We start from the raw sequence: 25259 nt of genomic DNA, 5'->3' as shown, positions 1-25259 counted from the left end.
GAGACTCTGTTTAAAAAAACCCCCAAAAACAAAAACAGTGAGTAACATCTCAATTATATTAAACATTAAAAAGAATAGGTAGGGGCTGGGCGCAGTGGCTCACGTCTGTAATCCCAGCACTTTGAGAGGCCGAGGCAAGCAGATTACCTGAGCTCAGGAGTTCAAGACCAGCCTGGCCAACACGGTGAAACCCTGTCTCTACTGAAAATACAAAAAATTAGCCGGGCATGGTGGCCCATGCCTGTAATCCCAGCTATCAGCAACTTGGGAGGCTGAGACACGAGAATCACTTGAACCTGGGAGGTGGAGGCTGCAGTGAGCTGAGATCCCACCACTGCACTCCAGCCTGGCGTGAGACTCTGTTTCGAAAAATAATAAATAAAATAAAAAGAATAAGTGAATTCATGGGTTAATATTGTGTAAATTTACTATGTGTATATTGTTAAGAATTAGCTTAGTAACACGGGTGATTTTTTGGAAACATTAACAATTAAATTAATGAAGATATAACAACGCAGGCAGACAGGCTGGAGTGCAGATAGGCTGGAGTGCAGTGATGTGATCTCAGCTCACTGCAACTTCTGCCTCCTGGGTTCAAGTGATTCTCCTGTCTCAGCCTCCCAAGTAGCTGAGATTACAGGCATGTGCCACCATATCCGGCTAATTTTTGTATATTTAGTAGAGGTGGGGTTTCGCCATGTTGACCAGGCTGATCTCAAACTCCTGACCTCAGGTGATCCGCCCGCCTCGGCCTCCCAAAGTGCTGAGATGACAGGCCTGAGCCACTGCGCGGGGCCCAGGTAGACATTTTAACCATGTTTGACATATTTCATATTTTATCATTTGTCCAAAGTAATTGGGATCCAATTAGTCAAAGTTATAAATAAATTAGAAGAGTCTCCCGCCCTAGATAAACTTTCCAAAACCACTGAGATCGGGGCATTTTCCGCAGTACAATTTCTAACGTGCTGACATGACTGCAGATTCGATGAAAATACTACAATACCATTATTATGTATTATTTAGCATGAAAATACTAAAATAAACTTTAAAAGTGTGCCATTTGACTTTACTTGTTTTTACCCATGAAGTGATGTTTCTATATGAAAGTCTTAGAATTAAAAAGAATTCTCACACACACACACACACACACACACACACACACACTCTTTAGTTTAAAACATTATCTCATTCCGATCATGGCTCACTCTTCAGCACGTGGGTTTCTCGATGTGCTGCAGTTTCCCAGGCCCTGGGGGATTTTCCGTTATCTTTCCGTGGCTGCTCTGTGCTGCGTTCCCAGCTGTCAGAGCTCCTCTCCCAATCCCGTGGTGCGGAGTACAGGCTGGGCAGTGGTTGGGTGCATTTCCACGTAGCTCACCATTAGGTCAGTCTTGCTCATGTGTTGTTCAAATCTTTATCTCCAGTGATTTGTTTTACCAGGGACGGGGCGAGGTATCTCGAAATCTCTAGCTGTTCCCTGGAGCAGTGTCTGCTTCTCCTCCACTTCTCTGGTTTTTGCTGAAGTGGGGCCGTCATCAGGGCGTGAGATTCGAGGCCTGGTCTGCCACCTCGGTTCTCTGGTTAGCGCAAGCATGGGTGTCTTTTCTCTTGATTATTTTGGATTAAACACTTTTTTTATTACTCCGTTTTCTCCCTGTGTTCGCTTGGTAGCTGTGTGTTCTGCTGTTCTCACGGTCATTGCCCCAGCATCTGCCCTGCACAGACGCCCTTGACGGTCCAGGTCCACTGTGGTCAGGGACTCCAGGGCCTCCCTCCCCCGTGCTGGACACTGAGTGTTTAATGCGTCCAGCACCGCAAGGCTCTTCACCTACCCCGCCAGTCCGTGTTCTCTGAGCTCTGGATTTCAGTGTTTCCACCAGGAACCATTTTCCTTCCACTTGGGATAAATCCTCACAGTCGTCGTTTGTCTGGAAATGTCTTGATTTTGCCTTCATTTTTGAAGGTAGTGTTTGCTGGCACAGAGGTGGAGGCTGCAGCTGTTTCTCTGTACTTCGGAAGCACCCTCCCTCCCACGGTCTTCTGTCCTCTGTGTTCTCTCTGACCACTGCACGCAGCTACTCCCTCATGGCCAGGCGCTGGAGTTGCAAATCTTTTTGGTTTTTGTTTTTTAAATGTGCATTCCTTTTCTCCTCGAAAGCACAGTGAGGGATTAGGTGGTCTTTAAAATACTTTTCTCTTGGCTTGTGGGCGCTGATCTCTATGCTGAAGATCTCTGGCCTGTGAAGTGTGTCCCTTAGGATGGATCTAGCTGTTGCTAGTTGTTGGGGCAGATTGACTTGCTGTCAGCTGTGGGTTTTGCATTGGGAGGTCCATGGAGGTCACTGTCCTTCAAAAGCAATCAAAACTTATTTTTTAAATGTATTTTTAACTTATCGCCCTGAGAAAATAGAAATTAATGACTTGCAGTATTTGTACAGATAAGTCATTCTCCGTTGAGAGTGATGAATTTAGCAGCGTATTAGCCAGACTGTTCTTGTGATGTAAGCCAAATATTTAAGGTTTCAATGAGGCAATTAGACCAAGCGAGTTATCTCAGAAACTTAATCAAACATGTTTCCTCTTCTCTCTTCTCTTAATGAAACAAACGAAGAAAGTCAAGAAAGAGAAGTGGATTTGGATTCCGTTTGCCAAGCAAAATCTGAAGCTTAAACCTTGAGGATATGCTGCACCAGTTTGCAACACTGTTTGATGGAGGCCCCGTGTCCGGCTCCTTGGCCGACACACACGACGTGTGTCCTCCAAGACCAGGACACTCAGAGAAGCTGACCGTGGCCCCTGGCCCCTTGGCGGGGAACGTCCACTCCTGTGCGACAGTCTCTGGCCGGCCTCGTTGCCTTGCTGAGCGGCTGCGCCTCCGTGGGCCGGGGGCCAGGCTGGGCAGCTTTATTCATTTATCTGGGGCCTTTGGCGGGGGGAGGCTGGACAGCTTAACGCATTTATCTGGGGGTTCTTTTGCCAGGAACCCCAGATGTGGGCTCTCATGCGCCTCCAGGAGCTGGTGGTGTTACCCGGCAGGGCTGTGCTTGCAGGTGCTGGGACCCAAGGGTTCGAGGACCCAGGAGTGGACCCCTCCCCTCCTCGGAACCGGGGTCCCTGCGACCGCTCCTGCTCTACACACCCAGTATGCCTCTCTGTGCGGCTCCCGGAACCCACTTCCCCAGAGGGAAGGTGAACCCAGGGCAAGCCACTGCCTCACAGAGTGACCTTGGGCACAGGCCACCCGAGACCTTATCCGAACCAAGTGTAAAAATAGGACAGAAATCACTGCCGGGAGCCAGAACGTGCCCTGCTTATCTTGGGCAGTGGCAGCGGCTCAGCCAGAACGATTAGGAGGTATTTTTGGCCAGATGATGCTGGTGTAGCCACCCCAGGTAACAGGACAGAGGAGCGTCGGCAGAAGGTCAGGCCCCGCGCCCCCAGGCAGCCACGGCGACGCCCCCAGTTCCTCCCAGAGGGCTCGTGCGTGCGCACGTGGGGTGCTTCACACATTTTACACATTTTCATTTTTACTTAGATATATACCTTTGAAGTTGTTAGCCAGCACTCTACAGACGGGGAATAGCAACCCTCGTGCCCATCCGTGCATGAGTGGGTGAACAAAACACGGCCCATCCACGCAGTGGACACTTGACAGCAGAGAAAAGGAAGGAGATGCTGGCACGGGTTACAGCACGCAGGAGCTGTGTGGACGTCGTGCCGCGGGGCCCTGTCTGATCCCCTCCTGGGAAGTCCCTGGAGTTCCCAGATCTGTAGGGACCAAACACAGAATGGCAGGTGCCAGGCTGGGGAGAGGCCTTCAGTTTGGGAGGGCTCTGGAGACCGTCGGTGAAGGTGGACGCACAGCTGTGGGAATGTTTCTTCTGTCAGACACTTAAAGATGGTGAAAATGGCAATTTTACATATTATTTTACTACAATTAAATGGTTTTTTTAGAAAAAGGAAAAAGCAAAGTTAAAACTAATAAACATGTTTACCAGTTATCTGAGCTGGTGTTGAGAATCCAAGCCCCTTGGGGTGCCAAGTGCAGGGGCAGGAGCTGTGCCGGGCAGCCAGAATTTTTATCCCCACACTGCCCGGATGCTGGTGAGATTCTGACACCCCCAAATCCCGCCTGTGGAATGCATTGTGCAGGGAGGTGCAGCGGCTGTGGGCATCTGGCCAGCACCCCGTGGTGTCCCCGGCACACTGCCGATGGCAAGCGTCCCTGGGCGAGGTGGCGTCCGCACGTGCTCCTCCACGTTAGTTGGTCTTGGCCCTCTCGTCCAAAAGCTCAGTGAGATACCCGCACACTTCCCACAGCCCTGGAAGAAGCCACTAGAACCAGCCTTGGTACCTGCGAGGCTGCGGGGCCGGCGCATTCGATGTTATGAGCACAGTTGTTTGCCGTTGTCTGGGTCCCCCACACTCCCTGATTTTTCATCGGCTCCATTAGAAGTGGCTGAGGCCAGGCCCTCTGCGGCCTGTGTCAGGTCCAGGTTTTCTCCTTCCTCCTGGACTCATTCGAATTTCCTGGCAGGAGGCATCTCCCAGTCTAGAGAGACCTTTCATGCAAGACCTTTCACGCCCAAGGACGGCTTCGTCGGCCTTCGCATTTGGCCAACAGCTCATCTGTGTCTGGCGAGGGCGTGGGTCTGGGTCACGCCTGTTTTTGGTGAATCCCTGGCGCTGCTGTCGGGAAGACTCTTCTGCTGGGTCTGCATGGCTGCCAGGCCTGCCCACGACGTTCTCAGACCACACTGAAACGCTTCCCCGCGTGGGGTTTTCCTATCTCTCTCTTCGAGGGGCTGAGGCCCATGGACTCCCCGTCATGTAACCACCCAGTGGGTTCGCCTTGCCCGCTGCCCAGACAGAGCTGATTGATCAAGACAGGGGAATTACAGTGGAGAAAGAGTGATTCACGCAGAGCCGGCTGTGCGGAGACTGGAGTTTTATTATCACTGAAATCAGTCTCCCCGCGCATTCAGGATCAGGTTGTTGTTGTTGTTGTTGTTGTTTATTTTTGAGACGAAGTCTCACTCTGTCTCCCAGGCTGTAGTGCAGTGACGTGATCTCGGCTCACTGCAAGCTCCACCTCCCGGGTTCATGCCATTCTCCTACCTCAGCCTCCCAAGTAGCTGGGACTACAGGAGCCCATCACTACGCCCGGCTAACTTTTTGTATTTTTAGTAGAGACGGGGTTTCACCGTGTTAGCCAGGATGGTCTCGATCTCCTGACCTCGTGATCCACCCGCTTCGGCCTCCCACGGTGCTGGGATTATAGGCGTGAGCCACATGCACCCGGCTGGGATCCGTTTTTAAGGACAGCTTAGTGCGTGGGGAAGCCAGTGAGCCAGGAGTGCTGATTGGTCAGGTCAGAGATGAACTCACAGGGAACTGAAGCTGTCCTTCTGCGCTGACTCAGTTCCTGGTGGGGTCACAAGATCAGATGAGCTAGTCTATTAATCTGGGTGGTGCCAGCTGATCCATCTAGTGCAACAAGGGTCTGCAAAACATCTCAAGCATTGATTTTAGGAGCAGTTTAGGGAGGGTCAGAATCTTGTAGCCTCCAGCTACATGACTCCCAAACCACAATTTCTTTAATCTTGTGGCTAATTTGTTAATCCTACAAAGGCAGTCAAGTCCTCAGGCAAGAAGAAGGTTTATTTTAACTGTAAACTAAGTTCCTCCCAAAGTTAGTTCAGCCTACACCCAGGAAGGAACAAGGACAGCTTGGAGGTTAGAACCAAGATGGGAGTCAGGTCGGATCACTTCCACCAACGGTGATAATTTTGCAGACTTGGTTTCACTAGTTGCTCCGTTGCTCCATCTCGGGCTGGCAGGAACCCCTTCCCTGGTGCCTCCCCGGTGAAGGCTGTGCCCCCACCCCTGCAGACCAGGCCCAGCTCACCCCAGCCTGCTCAGCAGTCCCTCACAGCACGCCCCCCACCAGCCTCCTGGCCCATCCCTGTGGCTCTGGGGTTTGAGCAGGACCCTCTGCGGCTCTGAGACAGAGCCAGCAGATCCCTGATCTCATGCTGTTGCCGGGGTTGGGGGCGTCATTGACGAGGGCTGGCCTCGTCCTCCATACCCAGTTCTTTATGACGTCTGAGAGAGGATTGGCCACACGTGTCCTGGGCTCTGCTTCCCTTTCCCAAGGGCTGTGTGGCTGCCAGGTTGGGAGGTTCTGAGCCCATCGGGACCCTGGCACGGCCTCTCCCCCTGAGCTGACAGCAAACATTTGCCCACGGTTTACTGGAAAGAAGTCACCTGTGGAGCAGGAACGAGAGCTGGCAGGGGGTGGGTGGGCTTCTGGGCAGCTTGGACTTCAGAGGAGATGCGAACCTTCCCTGTGTCCGCAGCTCACAGGCGTCCGAGTGAGATTCTGAGTAACATTATGTGAGTAACACTTTGAGAGAAGGAAAGCAGCACACGTGGTCTAAAAATCCTGGAGCCTCCTGAGTGAGGGGCAGAGTGTGTCGGCCTTGTCCACGGAATCTTCCAGAGGGAACTTGAGTGAAGACTCGGTGTCCGTGAATTACAGGACTGAGAGCTTTGTCGCTCAAGCTTGACCTTCTGTTGGCGTCACTTACAGTCTCAGACACAGATGATCTCAGAGGAGCTCTGTGCGGGGGGAGGCCCCGTCTGTTCCCAGATTCAGCTCCATGGGATGTGCCCCTGCCCAGCAGGCATAGGAGCCGGGAGGCTCAGGACTCAGGCCCCATGTACCCGGCCACTGTGCAGACGGGCTCCCCAGCACCAGCTGAGCCAGGCCCACCATCCACCAGGCCCAGGGCCCCACCCTGAGCAAGCCGGGGGTGCAGAGGGTGGAGGCAGCTTGTGGTGCCTGCCTGGGAAGAACCAGGCATTGTTTGCAGAACCCTTGGGACAGGGCTGCATCTTCAGGGGAGATGCGGCCATGGGCCTGGGGCTGTGGCTGGGGTCTTCTATCATCGCTATCTACCACAGCTCCCTTCAAGCCCCCACAGGTGGTGGCGGATGTGGGGCTTTAGGGCCACCCTGGCCATGGGCAGAATTCTCAGCCCTGGTGGGACTCCTGGGCAGGAAGAGTGCAGGTCCCACAGGCGGCTGGAGCCTCTGCTTCTTCCGCGGGTGTCCACGCACCCCACTCTGCCAGGAGAGGCTCAACACACTTAAAAAAAAAAAGTTTTGTTTTTTAAAAATCACTTTAGCCTTGGGTAACTGGGGCCTCCCTTCCCTCTCTCCTGCCCACTTCCCATTCACCCTTCTCCTTTCTCCCCTCTCTTCTACTCTGCCCTACTCCCTCTCTCCCCCTACTCACCATGGGTGCCAGGCCAACAGGCAAGCACCTGGGTGGGTGCCCAGCCCTGCCAGGCAGAAGGTGGGTGGCTTTCTGGTGAGAAGGAGTGTGGGGCCTCCAGGGCCAGCCTCCCCCAGGTGTCCCCTTCCCTCGACACGGAGCTCTCCACGGACGCTTTGCCCACTAACCCCACCTGCATCCTTCAGCCCTGGAGGTGCGTCCTGCCTGGTACCCAACAGCAGGTTCCCAGCCCAAAAGGATGCAGATGGCACATCAGGAGATGAGCCCCCCACCCTAACAGGAAAGCAGAAGTGGACTGGGGGGACCCGTGGATCTGGGGAGAAGCTCCGTGTGCAGAGGCACACAGACACCTGGAGGCAGCCTGCACCTGCTGAGAGCCCTCCCAGGCCACAGCCCTGATTCCAAGCCATGGGCACAAGCGGCCTCCTGACTTGGAAGCTGGCATTGAGCGTCCATCCTAATCAATTAGAAACTCCATGCCAGGGTGGCAGGCAGCAGGGACTATTCCGAGAATCTACAAACAGAATGTAACCACCATTGGCCACCTTCTGCACTAAATCCTAGGGTTCCCCTGGCTATGTCCTGCACACGGCCAAGAGGCCATCTCAGACGACCAGGCTCACATCATAAGGACGTGAGATTGCCTTTGAAGAGGCTCCGCTGGGCAAAGCTGGACACCAATGCTTGGAAAGGGCACTAATGGTGATCGACTGAGACCCACCAACGTGTTTCATCAGCGATGTATAAATACACTTGGGAGATCATCAGGAACCAATTCACCATTGTGAAAACCAACAAGTGAGGGAGAGACACCCTCGCCCTGCCTTTCCTATGGGCACCGTTATCCGGACGGCCAGACGAACAGGATGAGCCTCTCCCTCCAGTGAATTCCTGACGAAGCCGCCGGGCACTGGAAAATCACTGTTTTGTTCCATGAATCTGTCATTTCAGACATCAAGCACCAACGACTGCTGACGGAGGGGCTACCACCAGACAGCGCGTGGATCCCCCTGAGAGCAAGCCCCTGGCCTTGCCAGGGGACTGGACCCAGATCCCAGCAGTCCCCTGCCTCCAGATGCCCACTTTCAGGAGACACAGAGGCCTGCACCAAAAGATGCAACTCCAACCCAGGTCTCGGGCACCTCCACATGTCCGAGGGCCGGTTCCTACAACAGGTGCCATGTACAGAAAAGGACAGAGGGTTGGAGGTAGGTAGGAAGAGAGCACTGAAAGTCACACAATGCACATTTAACCCAAGGCTGCAGTGTGGGAGGACATACATGGGCGTGGAAACCCACAGAGCGAAGGAAGGAGCCACCAGGCCCCTAGGGATGGGCTATTGACGGGATGGGAGGGGCCTGCAGCGGCTTCTGGGCTCTGGCAAGGTTCTCTGTCTTGACCCGTGGGTGCTTACAGGGTGCTGATCTCTGTAATGACTCACCTAATTAGAATGCAAACGGCAGACCTCACCCCCTACCCCAGGCCTCCCATAAGTAAGATCTAAGATTTAAACAAGAGGGAGCTTCAGCCATGGCCCTTGGTCCTAGTCAAGATTTTGTAATTACTGAGAAGACCACCCTCGGAGCTGCTGCAGGACTCTAAACTCCTGGGCCTCGGTTTCCTCCTCTGTAAAATGAAGCTGATGAGTCCTGAGTCCGGGCGCTGGCCCTGGCCATAGACCCTCCAAACCAGCTCCTCTGAAGGTCCACAGCCAGTGTGTGGTGGGCAGCCGTCCCCACAGTCCAGGGGTGTGAAACAGAACTTGTACGTGCGACGGGAGCCCTGCACATCTGTTGCTCCTGCTGGCATCACTTGGGGAGGCCTTGTGCCCACGCTGAGCTCTGTCTAACCTTCAGGAATAGCGCTGAGTGGCAACCAGGGTTGAATGTGCAGAAGCCCCTGTTGGGGTGACTGAAGAGAGGGTTTACCCAGCACCCTAAGTGTGAACCCTATAATTGACCCCATTGAGCACTTCTGTTCCCACCCCCTGGATCTTTTCAGCAAAGCCAGCCCTCCTCGTGAGGATACCTGGGGCCAACCCTCTTCTTGAGGATGCCTGGGAACCATTTTATCTTCTGGGGAGGTGGTTTCCCACCTTCCGTCCCACTGACCCAGGGAGACAGCTGACCTAGCACCACCCACAGCCCTGAGCTCCCTTTGGTGGGAGGTGGGGTGAGAGTGTGGACCAGGCACAGCTCCAGACACCCAGGCCAGAGGTACCTTCACCTCTGCAGAGGGCTGGTGCTGGATGGGGGACATTCCAGGAGGGGCCCAGGCCTCCAGCTTCTGCCCAGAAGAGCCCATGGGGCAAAGGGTAGAACCCTGGGCCATCCCAGGGCATGACTGGCTTTACTGGAAATGGCTGGAGAGGTTGGGCTTGCATTCTTTGATCCCACAGAGCCCCGTGATCCCACAGCCTGGAGGCCATCACTCTCATCCAGCTGCCTTTTAGGATTAGACAGGCATGCTGCTAAAACATGGCCAGGCCATGCCCATTTTCCATGTGACAAGAGGCTGTGGCCATGTTTGCCCACACCACCTGTGTTTCTGCTTTGTTGTTGTACAGCAGTTGTGGGTGATTACGAATAAAGGCTGATTCATTGCACCTGTGTGCCATAGCATTTTAGCCCAGTTCTCCATTGACGGACATCTGATTGTTCCGTTTTTCATGAGTCATTTGTTGAGAAATGTGCCAGGTGCTGGCCGGTGGTATCTTGGTGTACGCCTGGCAGGTTCTAGAACTCCACCTTCCCTGCACCACCCTGTGAGCTTCTGGAACATTTCCCAAGGAGGGAAGGGAGGGTTCCAGGGCAGGGGCCGCAGGGCACTCCTGGGGTGGGTGTGGAGGAGACTGGGGTCTTCGTGGGTGGTATCTGTCATGGAGGGGGGCACTCCCTCTACTGGGTTAGGTCCCTAACCTGGAGCTGGACCAAGGTCCAGAGGACCCCATCCCCAGACTATCCAAGACTCCTCCCACAGGAGACGCCTTCGCAGCCAGGCTGGGCTAGCCATGAGCCAGGCTAGGAGCCCAGGGTCTGAGCGGGTGTTGACAGCCTGGAGTGGGTGGGAGGACTGTGTGGGAGGTGGGTGCTGGAGGATGGCAGGGGGGGCAGGGGGCTGGAGCAGGAATGGGGGGCAAGCAGGAGGGGGTGCCGGGGGGCCAGCAGGAGGGGCCCAGCAGGAGGGGGTGCAGGAGTGGTGGGGGGGTTCCCGCAGGAGGGCGTGCAGGAGGGGCAGGGGGCTGGAGCAAGAGCAGCGGAGGGGTCGGGGTGGGGGTAGGAGATCGAAGAAGGGGACCAGCGGGGGGGGGCAGGGAGGGGGGCAAGCAGGAGGGCGGCAGGGGGACGGGGTTTCCAGCAGGCGGGGCAGGGGGCTGGAGCAGGAGGGGGTGCAGGAGAAGGAGAGGGGATTCACTGGCTCTGCGAGGGTCGGGGGCGCAGGCAGCGAAGGCCGAGCGTCCTGGGTCGGGGCGGTCGGGCGGACGCAGCCTGGGTTGGGGGTCCCTGCGGGAAGTCGCCTGGCCCAGCTCCGCCGCGGGCCAACTTTTCTTGGGGCCGCGGGGCCAGCAGGTGAGGTCACGTGGCTCGGGCGGGGCGGGGCGGTCGGGGCTGGTCGGTCGGACCCCGCCCCTGCGCCCAAGTCCCGTGGCGTCGGCGGGAGCGGCGCAGCGCGGGCCGGGCCGGGGCAGGGACTGTGGGCTGCAGGCAGCCATGCCCACCAACTTCACCGTGGTGCCCGTGGAGGCGCGCGCCGACGGCGGCGGGGACGAGGCGGCCGAGCGGACGGAGGCGCCGGGCACCCCCCAGGGCCCCGAGCCCGAGCGCCCCAGCCCGGGTGAGCGCGGCCGCACCTGGCCGGACAAAGGCCGAGCGCCCCGAGCGCGGGTCTGGGCCCTGCATCCGGGAGGGGAGGTGGGCGGCGCGGTGGGGGCTGTGGCCGCGGCGGTGGGGCCGGGGTACAGGAGGCGCCCCTTCCCGCGCCCCCACCGCCTGATCTTCTCGGCCCCCCACGAGGGCCCCCACCCCACGTTAGTGGCAGGGCTGGCGGGCGAGGGGCTGTGCCCAGGCTCCGGGTACCATCAGCTCGGGTGGGACCGGGGGCGGAGGTGTGGACGCCGCTGCTGGTAGCTATGGAAACGGGGAGGGGCCGGAGCGCGGCTCGGGAGGGAGCCCGGGCCCCTGGGTGGTCCCTGGTGGGACAGGGGTGGCGGTGGAGACCCGGGCGGTTCGGGAGCCGGGGCGTCCTGCGTCCCCCGCGCTCTCCCTTCCCCTGCGCCGCGGCCGTCCGGTCCCACTAGCCCGGGCCGGCCCGTCCTGCCCCCGCCTGACCCCGGAGGAGCCGCCCACCCCCCAGCGGCGGAACAGGAAGGACTGCGCCCTGGCTGGGGAGTGGGCGGCCGCCGGGGCCTTGCTCAGGCCGCGTCCTCCCGGTTCCGGGAATCTGGAGGTTTCTAGCACTTTCACTTTCTCTGGGGGTTGGGGATGGGACTGGGGAGAAAATCCCCCAGCCCTGTTCCCTCCATCCTGGCTCCAAATCCCAGTTACTCCCGGGATCTCAGCCCCATCTAGAAAGCGGAGGCTGTTAGGCCCTTCCCTCCAGAGTCTCTGAGAAGGTGACGGGACTCAGTCCAGCCGCCACCCCGCGTGCTGGCCGTGCCCGCATGTGCCCGGGTCTCATGCAGTGGGTGGCAGCCTCCCTGTTCCCTGGCAGTGGAAGGAAGGAAGGTGAGGTCTATCCAGGGACAAGTCCGGCGGCAGACCCCAGATCCTTCCTAACCCACCATCCCGGGCAGGAAAGGCCAGACATCCCCTCCAGGCAGTTTAGGAACCCAGGGACACGAGTGGGGACCCACCGTGAAGGCACCCACCGAGGCGGGTGAAGAGTGGTCTCAGCTTCCTCTGCACGGAGGCCAGCCCAGATCTTGGAATTGGTCAGGCTGGATGCCAGGCTCAACACCAGGTGAAGTGCTAAGCAGGGTCCATGAGTCCAAGCCCCTTCTCTCCAGTCATCAGGGCTGAGTCAGGAAGCACCAAGGAGGGTGGGCTCTGGCCTGGTTTTTCTGTGTGAGCTTTATAGCAACGCCCCGAAACGCACTCAGAAGGAGTCTTCCCGCCTGGCCGGCCCTTTCTCAAGGCTGATCAGGTTCACTTTTGTCTCTAGACTCTAAGTGTCGTTTGCTTTTAAGCCAGAGGGAATTTTGTGCTTGTTCGTTTTCTTGTCTCTTCTACTCTGAAGGCTGTTGAGCGGTACCCTGGGCCTCTGTCTGCCCGGGAGGCAGTGGCCCTGCCGGCGCACTCAGGTCCTGCTACTCAGGTCCTGCTACAGGCGTGTCAGGAGGCTCCCTGGCCCTTCATGAAATCGGAAACAGGAGGGAACGGGCCAGGTGTGGGCTTCTGGACACACTTGAAGGTGGCCTGTGGTGTGAGCTGAACTTGGGAGGTTTCTCCGAACTGGCAGAGAACTTGCACCTGGGGCTTTTGTGCTGGCCATGCTTCCTCTTCCACAGAAAGGGCCCGGTGCCCAGCCACTGCCAGGCTGTAACGGGCATGCAGCTGCCCTTCGGAATCCACTTGATCACATCCTGATCTTCAGCCCACAGAGGTGTGGCGAGGAGTCCCGTGATGGGCACAGAGCCTGGGGAAGGAGGCACAGGCTTTGCTTTTTGGTGGCGGTGGTGGTGGTCGGGGGCAGGGGTCCTGCAGCAGCCGGAGCCGCTCCCAAAGGCCTGCTGCATGGGGTCCACGCCACAAGGTCACAGACCTGGTCCAAACCTGTCCAGCCACGGGAGTTACCGGCACCCAAGCTCTTCCTGACTCCATTGCCGTTCCCTCGAATGGTCCATGGAGGTACCATAGAGGTACTTCTGGGCTGGCGCCTGGGTGACGGTGAAGCAAGTTTGGGGGGCCTGGTGGGTTGCCCCTGGGCACTGCTGGGTGGGCGTGGAGAGGGCGTCCTGAGCCACCCCAGCTTGAACAGCGGACTCGGCGTCCTGAGCCCGGGTTGGGGGTTCTGGGGGAGGAGGGGTAAATGCTGCTGCCCAGGCTGCCTGGCTTGACCCAGAACCCAGCAAGGCCGTGTCTGCCCAGCCTGGCTCCAGGGGCCTCCTGTCCCCGACCCCTGCAGCTTCCCTGCTGCCTCTGGCGGAGCCTCTGCGGGAGGCGTCCTGTTCCCAGGATGGGCACTGTGCCCTCAGCACTTCTTCAGACAGAGCTTTTATTCCTGGTTTTATTTTTATGTGAAATGCCTCGTCTTGAAGTGATGGGACATGTTAGCCCTCAGTTTCTCAGTGGGGTGATTTTTCGAGTAGGAGGTGGGAGGACACTGCTGGGGGCCGGCTGTGTCTTGAGTAGGAATTGGGGGGACACTGCTGGAAGCCGGCTATGTCTTCAGTAGGAGATGGGGGGACACTGCTGGGGGCCGGCTGCGTCTCCTCTGACTTCAGGGTGGGTTGGGTTTTATAACTGACTTGGGGGAGCCCACTCTTCCTCCGTGACTACATCAGGGTAGACTCGCTCCTTCCCAGGTTATAGGGATGTGTCCAGGGGTGTCGGGACCCAGGAGACCGTGGGAGGGGTGGGGAGGGAGGGCTGGCCGGTGCCCTGGCCTGTCTGGAAGGTGCAGTGTGCAGAGCCTCTGGTGAGGCCCCACAGGCCCGGACCACCCACTCTCTAGGAGGGACGTCCACATGTCCGGGGCTCCCTGGGCTGGGAGAGGGTGGGTCCTGCCTGGCACCCCCAAGTCTCCCACCCTCAGCTGGGGCTCTCCCGGGTTTGCCGGGAGCTTCTTCCTGGCTCGGGCGCCATTTCCCTCTTTGGGTTCCGTTTCTGAGATTTTCCACTGTGGCTGAGCTCGTGTTGGTTGTCCAGGGGCGGTCTCGCCTCCCTCTGCCCCTGGCCGCTGACAGAGGCCCGGTCGCACAGTCAGCGGCCTGCCTGTCCCTCCTGCTCCAACTACCTCCCGTGTCTGTGTTGGGAGTGCCCTCCTGAAATCTTAAATCTTAGGATAACAAGAGCTGCCACTTCCTGTCCCTACTCAGAAGGCCGTCCTGGGCCATCCTTGCCTGTTGGGTGCTGGGTGCCATGCTCTGCACTGGCCTTGGGAACGGTGAGACGGTGCACGCCGGCTGCACTGATCTGGGGTCCCCTTTGGGGATGCAGGGACTTGGGGGATCATGCATTACATAGGGGGACCATGCACAGAGCGTCCGGGTTCCGTCCTTCTGAGTAGGGACGGACAGCTCTTGTTGTCCCCAGATTTCAGGAGGGCGCTCCTGACACAGACACGGGAGGCAGTCGGAGCAGGAGGTGACAGGCAGGCCGTTGACCCTGTGGCTGTGCCTGGGAACCCCTGCAGCAGCTGGGCACCACCTTGTGGGTATGGATGGTCATGGATATGTGGTGGGCAGGCAGGGAGGCTACGAGACATGCATTTTGTGTATCAGCTTCCCTTTTTGAAACCAAAGGAAACAAAAGATACACAGGAAGGCGGTGGCTGCTGGGCATCTAGGCTGGGGCCTGCGCTTCCTCCTGCGCCTGGTATACTCCCAGGCTGTCTCCAGGCAAGAGGCCCTCCTTAGCAGGCATGCGGTAAAGCGTGGTGCCTTCGATCAGCTGGCTGGGCGCATGTGTGCAGGCACCTGTGTGCCTTGTGAGTGTGCAGGTGTATCCATGTGTGAGTCATGTGCTTGCACCATGTATATGTGCACATGCATGTACACACGTGTGCACACATGAGTGCACTGTGCTCTTGCACAGCTGTGTGCTGTGGGCATGCTCGCATGTGCGCGTGTGCGTGTGTGTGTGCGTGCACGCGTGTGTGCGTGTATGTGTGTGTGTGCGTACCGTGGCAGGTAGACAGGGACTGGGGCTTCCTCCGCAGCAGAGGGTCACATGGCATTGGGTGTCCCTCTGGATATCCGTTCCTTTCCCCTGGGCTAGGCCCGTCAGTGAGTGGCCAGCAGCTCCCCCTCTTGGTGTGGCCTTGTGTTCAGGTCTGAACCTGCTCCAGGGCCTCTGATCACGTGAGGAGACCTTTGCCTCGTGGACTTGGTTTCCTGCCTTGCAAAGCTCCCCAGGCCTCTCAGAGTGGGCGAGGCCAACGGATTCCACAGTGGTTTTCTGTCTGGTGTTGGACACCAGATCCCCTCCTTAGAGTGGGTGACTTTCTCAGTGCCTCTCCTGTGGTCTGGATGGCCGTTGGGAGGGCGGTGCCAAGAGGAGGGCCAGGTGCTCAGGCCTGGTGCAGGGGACTGGTCGGGGCTGAAGCCCCAGGCTTGCTGGGGATCAGTGAATGTCGGAGACCTTGCCAGGCGGGCTGGAGTCAGGCAGAGGCACCTGAGGGACCCTGAGGGTGAGTTGGGGGCTGTCCTCCCCTCATGCCTGGCAGGAGTGAAGTCACCTCTGTCAGGGCCTCTGCTCTTTGGACGTGGGGCCACGTCCTGCAGAGCTCCTTGGACCTGACCCAGGGATTCCCGGATGGCCCAGGCTCCTGCATGGGGGATGGGTGGCCTTTGTAAATCACAGAATGCGACCTCAGTGGGCCTCAATCACTTGAGAGGTTTATTTGCCAAGGTTAAGGATGTGCGTAGCACAGAACCACGGGAAACTTCTGTGGTCCGGGCTTTTCTTCTCAAAGAAGGCTGGGAACTTGAATATTCAGAGGGTAAAGCGTGCGTATTAGGGGAAGAAAGAAAAAGAAGAGGGAGGGCAGATAAGAGGCAGGCAGCATTTGATCAGCGTTCACTGAACCTGTGTGTCACACGTGGGGGTAGAGGAAGAACCCCTCACGCCTCACACTCAGTGAATCTGCACATTTACCTACGACACAGTCACCACGGGGTGCATGAAGTGCTCAGGTGTGCGTTTGCCTCTGGCGAGCAGAGCAACAACTCCTGGTTCTGTCCTTGGTCCCGCACCGTGAGGATGAGCTGTCGTTTCCACGGTCAGGGTGAGTTTTGTTGCAACTGCTTTAGCGTAAGGATCCTGTGGGCCCCAAAATGTGAGGGAGGCGTGTAGCTTCCTACACAGGAAGAAAACAGAAGGCAGGTTGCGTGACCCGTTTCCCAGCGTGACTCTTGCCTGAGACTTAGTGGGTTTGGTCCTGAGATCCTGTTTTCCTTCCATACCTTGGACCAGCGAGCCGTCCCAGGGCTGCCGTCCTCGGGCACTGCAGACAGACCCTGACGTGGCACCGCTGGGCACAGCACTGGGAGTGGAGGTCAGCTCAGGGGGACATCCCAGCCATGAAGGGCACGAGTGGAGCTGACACACCAGTGATCGATTGCCTCTGTGGGGCCGGCCAGCTGCCCGGAGGGCTCTCCTGTTACATCTCTGTTGGAATATGAATTTTCTTTTTTTTTTTTTTTTTTCTTTTTTGAGACAGAGTCTTGCTCTGTCACCCAGGCTGGAGTGCAGTGGCACAAGCTCAGCTCACTGCAATCTCCGCCTCCCAGGTTCAAGCAGTTCTCGTACCTCAGCCTTCCGAGTAGCTGGGACCACAGGCGTGCAGTAGCACGCCTGGCTAAGTTTTATATTTTCAGTGGAGATGGGGTTTGCTATGTTGACCAAGCTGGTCTTGAACTCCTGGCCTCTAGTAGTTTGCACACTTTGGCCTCCCAGAGCACTGGGATTGCAGGAGTGAGCCACCATATCTGGCCGGAATATGAATTTTCTAAGCTGTGCCTTAGGCCGAGGTCTGGAGGGCAAAGTTTGATGTTTGATGTTAAGTATTAACCACAGTTCCTGGCTGGGTGCTTTTGATTTCAACCAGCTCCATCAGCTGAGTGTTTCTGGGGGCGGCTCCCAGAGTCATTTTGTGACGGCCGCGTGGTGGGTGGGGCAGGAGTCCCTGGGTGCTGGGGAGTGTGAGACCTGCCCGGGCCTTGAGCGAGCGGCAGACTGCTCCCTGTGGGGCCTGGGAACCCTGTGGAGCCTGGCGGAGCTGGGCATGGACGGCGTTCAGGAGTGGACCAGCTGGTCTTCAGGGCACTGGGCTGGGCTGGGGGCGTCTGGGGCCTGGTGAACAGATGTCTGGGGGCCCTCCTGGTAACTGACACGGGGGGCTGGTCTTCTTTGGTCTTCCTTCTCAGAGGCTGGGGAAGTGCCGCCCAGGGACAAGGGCAGAGCACAAAGGGTTAATACCTTTCCTTTGTGAAGAGGAGGGAAACTCCCTTTTGGGGGCAGAGGCCTGTTCTGTGAAGATAAACCTCTGGCTTCGATGCAGCAGCCTGGACGATGAGCTGCCTGGCTGGCCATGCTGTCCAGGCCCTGCCTCTTCCCTTGTTCGTGGCCGCTGACTCCCCAAGGGTCCTGGAGCCTCTGGCCGGGAGTGCCGGGGAACAGGCCCACAGCAGGGTCCCCTTTGGCTGGTGGGTGACTGCAGGACCTCATCCCTGCGGGGAGGGGTGTGTGCTGCTGTTGCAGAGGTCTCAGGGTCTGAGGTGCTTGCGGCCCTGGGCTGTGACGTGGGCCCCCCCTCCGGCTGCCAGCCCGTGCCTGTTTCCGCTCTCTCCTTGGGCGGTTTCTTTTTGAGGAAGCAGTTGTGGGGAGGAGAGTGCTGTGTCTGAATCACGTGTGAATCGAGGGTGGTTTGTTTCCTGCGTTCTAGGGTTTTCTCGGGCAGCACCCCACACGCACCCCCCTGGTGGGCCACTGAGAAAGGGAGGAGGTTGTGCCTGGAGATAGGGAGGCTGGTGGAGGCATCGTGATCTCAGAGGGGATTAGGCCAGCTTCTCCCTGCAGAAACTACCCATGAAGGCACTTCCCAGGCGTGGATCGGGATGGGTCAGGGGTCTGACACGCACACTCTCGCTGCCTCTCTGGCTGGAGGGGCTGCCCTTCCTCTGGCCACGACACTTGTGTGTCTGGTCTTCGCCCTTCCGTCTGCAGCCGCCTCCTTCGCTCTCGGAGTGGGGACACAGGCTGGTTGGACAAGCCCAGGAGGCTGCTCCCCAAGGGCCCAGCCCATCAGGATCTGTTTACTGACCACAGAGTCTGCATTCACTGTGTTGATAAGGTGTCGGGAAAACTAATCTAGAGTGAAAAACAGACCAGAACTTGCCTCTGTGGCTGGGGGGCTTGGCTGGGGAGGGAGCTCGGCTCTTTGGGGAGTGGTCCTGGGGTCTGGGATGAGAGTGGGCCCTGTCCAGGCCTGTGTTGACCCCTGGAGTCAGATTGCCATCCACTGTGCTGGTTCCAGTGGCTCTGGGAAGTTAGGGGGCTGGGGCCTGAGCTCAAGGCTGGCCATGGACAGCCGCACGCAGCACACCCATGTGCTTAGTTGGCGTGTCTGGCTGGTGTGTCTGCCATGGCCTGGAGCCGTCCTCATGGTGGGGTAGCCCCGCTGGCCCTCCCAGCATTCCTGTCCATTTAGACCCAGTGCACAGGGGATGTCCACCTTGTACATGTGCATTCGCGAGGAGGATGTTAAAGTGATCCTTGAACATTTGCTCCGTGCCTCAGTTTCCCTTGCCAGGGGCCAGCCTGTCACGAGGGTGGCAGTGGCCATGACCTCTAGTCTCCTTGGCTCTGTCTGCAGACCTCTGGCGCCAGCGGGTCGGGCCTGGGCTTTCAGGGAGGCTCAGAGACGCCCTGGGCAGTCACTGGGGAGGGATTGAGTGGAGTGGAAATCAGAGGAGGGAAGCGCGCCAGGCCAGGCCCCTCCTGGGTCCCCTCCACGCCACCAAGGGTCCCGACCGCAGCCCAGATGGAGCCTGTAACAGGAGCTGCCCTGGGAGGGCCCGGCAGGTGCGCTGGGGCCCTGCCTCTCCCGCCTTCCTTCGTCTCTGCCCCTGCAGGCTGCCTGGGCCCCGAGCCTCTGGCACTAGGGGACCCCATGGCCCCTCCATGACTCAGACGTCACTCGGGCTGCTAAGGGAGGAGGCTGGACCAGGACCAGCAAAGAGCCACCTGACAGAGGGTTCGGGAAGTGAGTTCACCCGAGGCCGCCTTCCCACAAGCAGGCGTGTCCTTTAGATGGAAGGACTGTGGTCCCAGTGTGTGCCTGTGTCCTGGGCACCCCGCCCCATGGGTGGTGCAGTCTGGGGGCTGTAGCCCCTGGGACTTTCTGCAGATGTGTGTACTGCAGATATGTGTATGTGTACACGTGTATGTGCGGGTGTTTGTGTGTGACTGTGACTGTGATAAGGGTATGCACACGTGAGTACAGGTGCGTGTGCAGGTTTGCGAGGTGAGTGTTGTGTGTATGGATGAGTGGGGTACCGTGTGTGCGTTTGAGTACGGGTGTGGAGAGTGTCTTACGTGTGAGCATGTTTGCGTGTGCACGTGGAAGTGCCTGTCTGTGCATGCGTACCCATGCAAGTCTGTGTGTGTGTGAGTGTGTGTTTTGTGTGGCGGGTGTTCATGTGTGTCTGGCCGTAGCTTGCCAGGACCTTCCAGCCAGGCTTCCTTGCTCCCAGTGCCTCTTACGGTGAGCTGGGATCTCCCGGGCTCTCCTGGTTTACAGGATGCTGGCAGGGGTGTCTGCACAGACCGTTGGGAGGAGGGCCCTTCGGGAATGGGCGATGAAGGGCCTGTTTTTGCCTCAGAAGGCAGCACTGCTTTAGCCAGAAACTTGTGCTGGAAGCTTCAGCGCTTACCTGAAACCCCCGGGTCCCAGCCTGAACACTGGGTGGTTCTCACCCTGTGCCCCCGAGAGCCTCAGGTTCTGGATTTTAGGGGCAGAGGGAGGGCAAGGGTCAGGGGTCATCAGCTGGCGTTCGGGTCCTGGAACCCAAACACACTGTACTTTGGTGCCTGGTGCCGTCACCAGGAGCCCGGCCTCCAGACAGTGGTGTGGGCGGGGGGTGTTCCTGGGTCCATTCAGTTGCAGGCTGTTCCCAGAGGCCATGTGGGCTGATACCACTGGGTCACCACGTGGACTGATGCCACTAGGTCACCACGTGGGACTCATTCTGCTGCAGGTGTCCCTGTGGCTCCAGGGGAGGGTGGCCCCCTGGACCCAGGGGACACACAGAGCCAGGCCTGAGCACCTCCCGGAGTGCAGGGAGCCGGGAAGCCTGGACCTGCTTGTCCCCTGCCCCGGGCCTGGCGCCTCTCTGTGTGCACAGGTCCTGTGCTGCCTGCCACTGCTCTGCAGGGCTGGGGAGCTGGACAGACCACCCACGCTGGAGGGCAGGAAGGGGCGGAGGCTGCCGGACCTGACTCCAGCTTCACAGCCCCTCCTGCCTGTCGGCTGCTTCCAGCTCTAAGAGGACTTCCTGGAGCCCTTTTCGGAGAATGGCTGTAAAATCCCAAGACGCAGGAGGAGTAGGGGGAGGGATGAGCCACTGAGAAAGGGAGGAGGCTGTGCCTGGAGATAGGGAGGCTGGTGGAGGCATCGCGATCTCAGTGGGGGTTAGACCAGCTTCTCCCTGCAGAAACTACCCGTGAAGGCACTTCCCAGGCGTGGATCGGGATGGGTCAGGGGTCTGACACGCACACTCTCGCTGCCTCTCTGGCTGGAGGGGCTGCCCTTCCTCTGGCCGCGACACTTGTGTGTCTGGTCTTCACTCTTCCATCTGCAGCCGCCCGCTTCCCTCTTGGGGTGGGGACACAGCCTGGTTGGACAGACCCAGGAGGCTGCTCCCCAAGGGCCCAGCCCATCAGGATCTGCTTACTGACCACAGAGTCTGCATTCACTGTGTTGATAAGGTGTCGGGAAAACTAATCTAGAGTGAAAAACAGACCAGAACTTGCCTCTGTGGCTGGGGGGCTTGGCAGGGAGGGAGCTGGGGAAGTGGTGGGAGGCTTTTGGTAGGTCCGGTGAGCAGGGACAGGCCTTTGTTAACGCTTAGCAGATAGATGTTTTCTTGCCCAGGTGGCCGCAGCCAGAGAAAACTCAGCAAAGTGGCTCCAGAGGGCCACAAGGCTGCTCAGTGTCGGGGGCTGGAGGCCGGGCAGAGGCAGTGGTGGCCACTGTGTGCTGTGACATGCGTCCATGGGGTAGATCTGTGTGTGGATAGCTAGCACCCGTGAGGGCGCACAGGATGTCTGCCCACTTGCTTACCTGAGGTCGTTTTCATAATAAAATTAAGAGGTAGAAAAAACAAGATGAGAAAAAACTGACCTATGGCCAGCTCTCCAGGCCAGGGCTCGACCTCGCTGCCTTCATGGCTGAGGAGGAGAGCAGCATTGGTCAGCCTGGCGTGTCTGGTTCTCCACCACTGGCTGTCGGCATTTGCTGGCTATTGGGAGGGCTCCTCCAAGGTCTCAGGGGCCCACCAGAGGCCGTGGTTCTGGGGCCTGGACCCAGGCCAGGCCTGCTGGCCAGACGCCATCAGTCCAGGGCCTGTCTGCTTGGGGCAGGTCCTGTTGAGACCCTGGCCCCTGGGGATAGGTCAGCCTGGTGCATAGGGTTCATGAAGACACCAGACAAGCTGTGAGTAGAGCTGCTGCTGGAACTGCTTTAAACCTGGAGGGATGGGCGCTGGTGGCACTGGTCAAGGCCCTGTCCCAGCGCAGGTAGGCAGGGCGGTCCACCCAGTGCCAGCTGCCTAGGGCCGCTTGGGGCAGGTGAGCGAGGAGGGGCTTCTGGGGAGAAGGCACTGAAATAGGCTGTTCCCAGAGACGAGGTGGGCCAAGGCCAGGGCTGTTCCCAGAGCTGGGAAGATGTTGGGATGGACGGAGCAGGAGGGCAATGCACACAGCTGTGGGGGAGTGGCCACGGGCGGTGGGGGGCTCAGCTCATTGAGGGCTCCTGGTGGGTGCTCACCACGCGGAACCACACCCCTGCAGGCTCGTGTTTCACTTCCTGTTTCCCGGCGTCCTTTGGTGTCCTTTTCTGTCCCAGGACACGTCCAGCATCCAACGTGACAGACACCGAGTTCCCGAACCTCCTTGGGCTCCTCTTGGCTGTGACGGTTTCTCGGACTTTCTTTTTTTGATGACTCTGGCAGTTTTGGGGAGTCCTGGTCCATTTCAGAGAACGCCCCTCAGTTGGGAGGTGTCTGGTGTTTTCTCTCGTGGTTAGCCTGTGGCTGGGTGTTTCCGGGAGGAAGACCCCAGAGGACAGGCGCCCTCCCTGTACACAGCGTCTGGGCACACGCGTCAGCAGGACTGGGCATAGTCTCCCCAGGACGCCGTCTCCTCCTCCGTTACCCATGAGTGCAGCTCACCTTCCTCTCCCACCCCAGCCAGGCTTCTGGACCCTCGTTCAGGGTTTGGGGTCTCGTTTTGGTTCCCGCTGTTGGATCTGCAGATGGGCTTGCCTTTGGGGCCTGCCGTGCTGTGGATTTGGGGGCTGCTGTGAGACCATCCAGCCTTTGAAAGGCTGTGGAAAGATAGATGACAGCAAGCGGCTGCAGGAGGCCCAGGGTCCAGGTGGCCTTTACAGGGCCTGCTTTCCCGGTGACTCTGGCCGGGTCCTGTGCATTTTTTTTTTTTTTTTTTTTTTTTTTGAGACGGAGTCTCACTGTGTCTCCCAGGCTGGAGTGCAGTGGCGCGATCTCGGCTCACTGCAAGCTCCGCCCCCCGGGTTCACGCCATTCTCCCGCCTCAGCCTCCCAAGTAGCTGGGACTACAGGCGCCCGCTACCGCGCCCGGCTAGTTTTTTGTATTTTTAGTAGAGACGGGGTTTCACCATGTTAGCCAGGATAGTCTCGATCTCCTGACCTTGTGATCCACCCGCCTCGGCCTCCCAAAGTGCTGGGATTACAGGCTTGAGCCACCGCGCCCGGCCCTGCATTTTTAATTCTGACGGCGTGTCTGCAGAATGAAGCACCCTACAAGCCTCGACAGGCAGCACGGACAGTACCAGCCCCTGCCGTCCTGATGCTGCCCGAGGGTGAGGGACATTCGTGGATGATTCACGGGCTTCATGAGCTATTTGCAGACATCCGCCCGAGTCTCCTTCAAGGGGAAATTCCTGAGCAGCCGCCTCGCCTCGCTGTTCTCTTCCGAGGCATGTGGGAGCCCAGGCGGCCTGGTGGGAGGAGAGGGTTGAAATGCCGTGGCTGCTACTTCTCGCCCTGGATGCTACTGGCTGAAGGAGCCTTCTTTTAAAGCCTTATTGATCACGTTTCTCAGTGATAACAGGAACCATCACGCACGGTCAGAGTGCGAAGTGGAGCGGCCCAGGCCTGGGGACCCTGGACTTCCTGCTCCACACTCCTGCCCCACATGCCCGCTGGAGGGACCGTGGTGTTTGCGAAGGGGCCGTTCCCATCACTCCCAACTGGTCACATGGTTTTTTTTTTTTTTGAGACCGAGTCTCGCTCTGTCGCCCAGGTGGGAGTGCAGTGGCGCAATCTTGGCTCACTGCAAGCTTCACCTCCCAGGTTCCCGCCATTCTCCTGCCTCAGCCTCCCAAGTAGCTGGTACTACAGGCGCCCGCCACCTCGCCCAGATAATTTTTTGTATTTTTTAGTGGAGACGTGGTTTCACCATGTTGGCCAGGATGGTCTCGATCTCCTGACCTCGTGATCCCCCCGCCTCGGCCTCCCAAAGTGCTGGGATTACAGGCGTGAGCCACCACGCCCGGCCTGGTCGCATGGTTTTAAGGTGTCCCGAGTTTTGCTGCACTTGGTTTTGGGGAGACCATGAGCTTGGCATGAACTGAGATTCCTGAGTCAGCCTTTCTAAGCTGTCCTGGGCAGGCCACTGCTGTGATGTAAAATGTGAAAGGAGCAGGCCTTTACAGGGGTTTCTGTGAGGTGAGTTGAGTATTTCAGTCCTTAAATGTGGAGACAAATCAGAAATGGGTTTGTCTTCTGAGGAGGCGAGTTAGGTGGGGGTCGGTACCGTGGCTCATTCTGTGTCCTGACCGGAACCGGGATCAATCCTCTGACCCGCCGAGATGCCTGCCGTCCCCCAGGGGAGACGGACCGGGTCGGGGCGCTGCCGTCCCCCAGGGGAGACGGACCAGGTTGGGGCTGGGTTGGTGTCTGTGCCGCTCCTGCCTGAGGCTGGGTTGGTGTCTGTGCCGCTCCTGCCTGAGGCTGGGTTGGTGTCTGTGCCGCTCCTGCCTGAGGGCACGCGGTGTCTGGGTGCTGCTGTTTGGCCCAGGGGGTGGATGTGGCTGGGGACACTTGATGTGGGTTGTTGGGCCATCCCTTGCCCCCGCTTCACCCAGCCTGTCAGAGGCCACCTGTGCATGGCGCCTGGGCAGGGGCACCGCCGAGGCCTGCCCTGAGGGTTAGACACCGTGGGCCGCCCGGCAAGAACCCTGCCCGTCTCACCCTCCTGCACTGCACGCCCAGTCTTTCCTGTGTGTCCGTTTGTCCTCTGAGGAGCTTTCTGGTCATCATGAACGTGCAGAATGACGAGGGAGGAGGTGCCATCCCAGGCGAGTGGCCCTATCCCCAAAACACAGGCGGGGCTCGGCCAGAGGAAAACTCGCTGCCCTTCACAGCAGCCAGGCCTGCCGATGTCCAAGTCCAGGCCAGGGGAGCGCAAGGGACACAGCTGGGTGTGCAGAGGATTAGAGAGGTGGCTGGGTGTGCAGAGGGTTAGATGAGGGGGCTGGGTGTGCAGAGGGTTAGATGAGGGGGCTGGGTGTGCAGAGGGTTTGAAGGGGGCTGGGCGTGCAGAGGGTTAGAGGGGGGCCTGGGCGTGCAGAGGGTTAGAGGGGGGGCTGGGCGTGCAGAGGGTTAGAGGGGGGCCTGGGCGTGCAGAGGGTTAGAGGTGGGGCTGGGCGTGCAGAGGGTTAGAGGTGGGGCTGGGCGTGCAGAGGGTTAGAGGTGGGGCTGGGCGTGCAGAGGGTTAGAGGTGGGGCTGGGCGTGCAGAGGGTTAGAGGGGGGGCTGGGTGTGCAGAGGGTTAGAGGTGGGGCTGGGCGTGCAGAGGGTTAGAAGGGGGCTGGGTGTGCAGAGGGTTAGAGGTGGGGCTGGGTGTGCAGATAGTTAGAAGGTGGCTGGGTGTGCAGAGGGTTAGAGGGGGGCCTGGGCGTGCAGAGGGTTAGAGGTGGGGCTGGGTGTGCAGAGGGTTAGAAGGGGGCTGGGTGTGCAGCGGGTTAGAGGTGGG

General features: G+C 58.7%; 1 protein-coding gene across 1 annotated transcript in view; it reads left to right on the top strand.

Moving 5' to 3' along the window:
- Nucleotides 1-10953: 10953 nt before the first annotated feature.
- The window catches only part of SLC12A7 (solute carrier family 12 member 7), a 57147-nt gene continuing 42841 nt past the window's right edge, over nucleotides 10954-25259 (top strand). The window contains exon 1 of the mRNA XM_025388747.1: nucleotides 10954-11137. Coding sequence (XP_025244532.1) covers nucleotides 11014-11137 — 124 coding nt within the window. The 5' untranslated portion in view covers nucleotides 10954-11013. The remainder of the gene's footprint in view (nucleotides 11138-25259) is intronic.

This window comes from Theropithecus gelada, chromosome 6, assembly GCF_003255815.1.
Source record: "Theropithecus gelada isolate Dixy chromosome 6, Tgel_1.0, whole genome shotgun sequence".
Taxonomy (NCBI): domain Eukaryota; kingdom Metazoa; phylum Chordata; class Mammalia; order Primates; family Cercopithecidae; genus Theropithecus; species Theropithecus gelada.
Note: the sequence above shows the minus strand (reverse complement) of the source record. Positions and strands in the feature narration are given on the sequence as shown.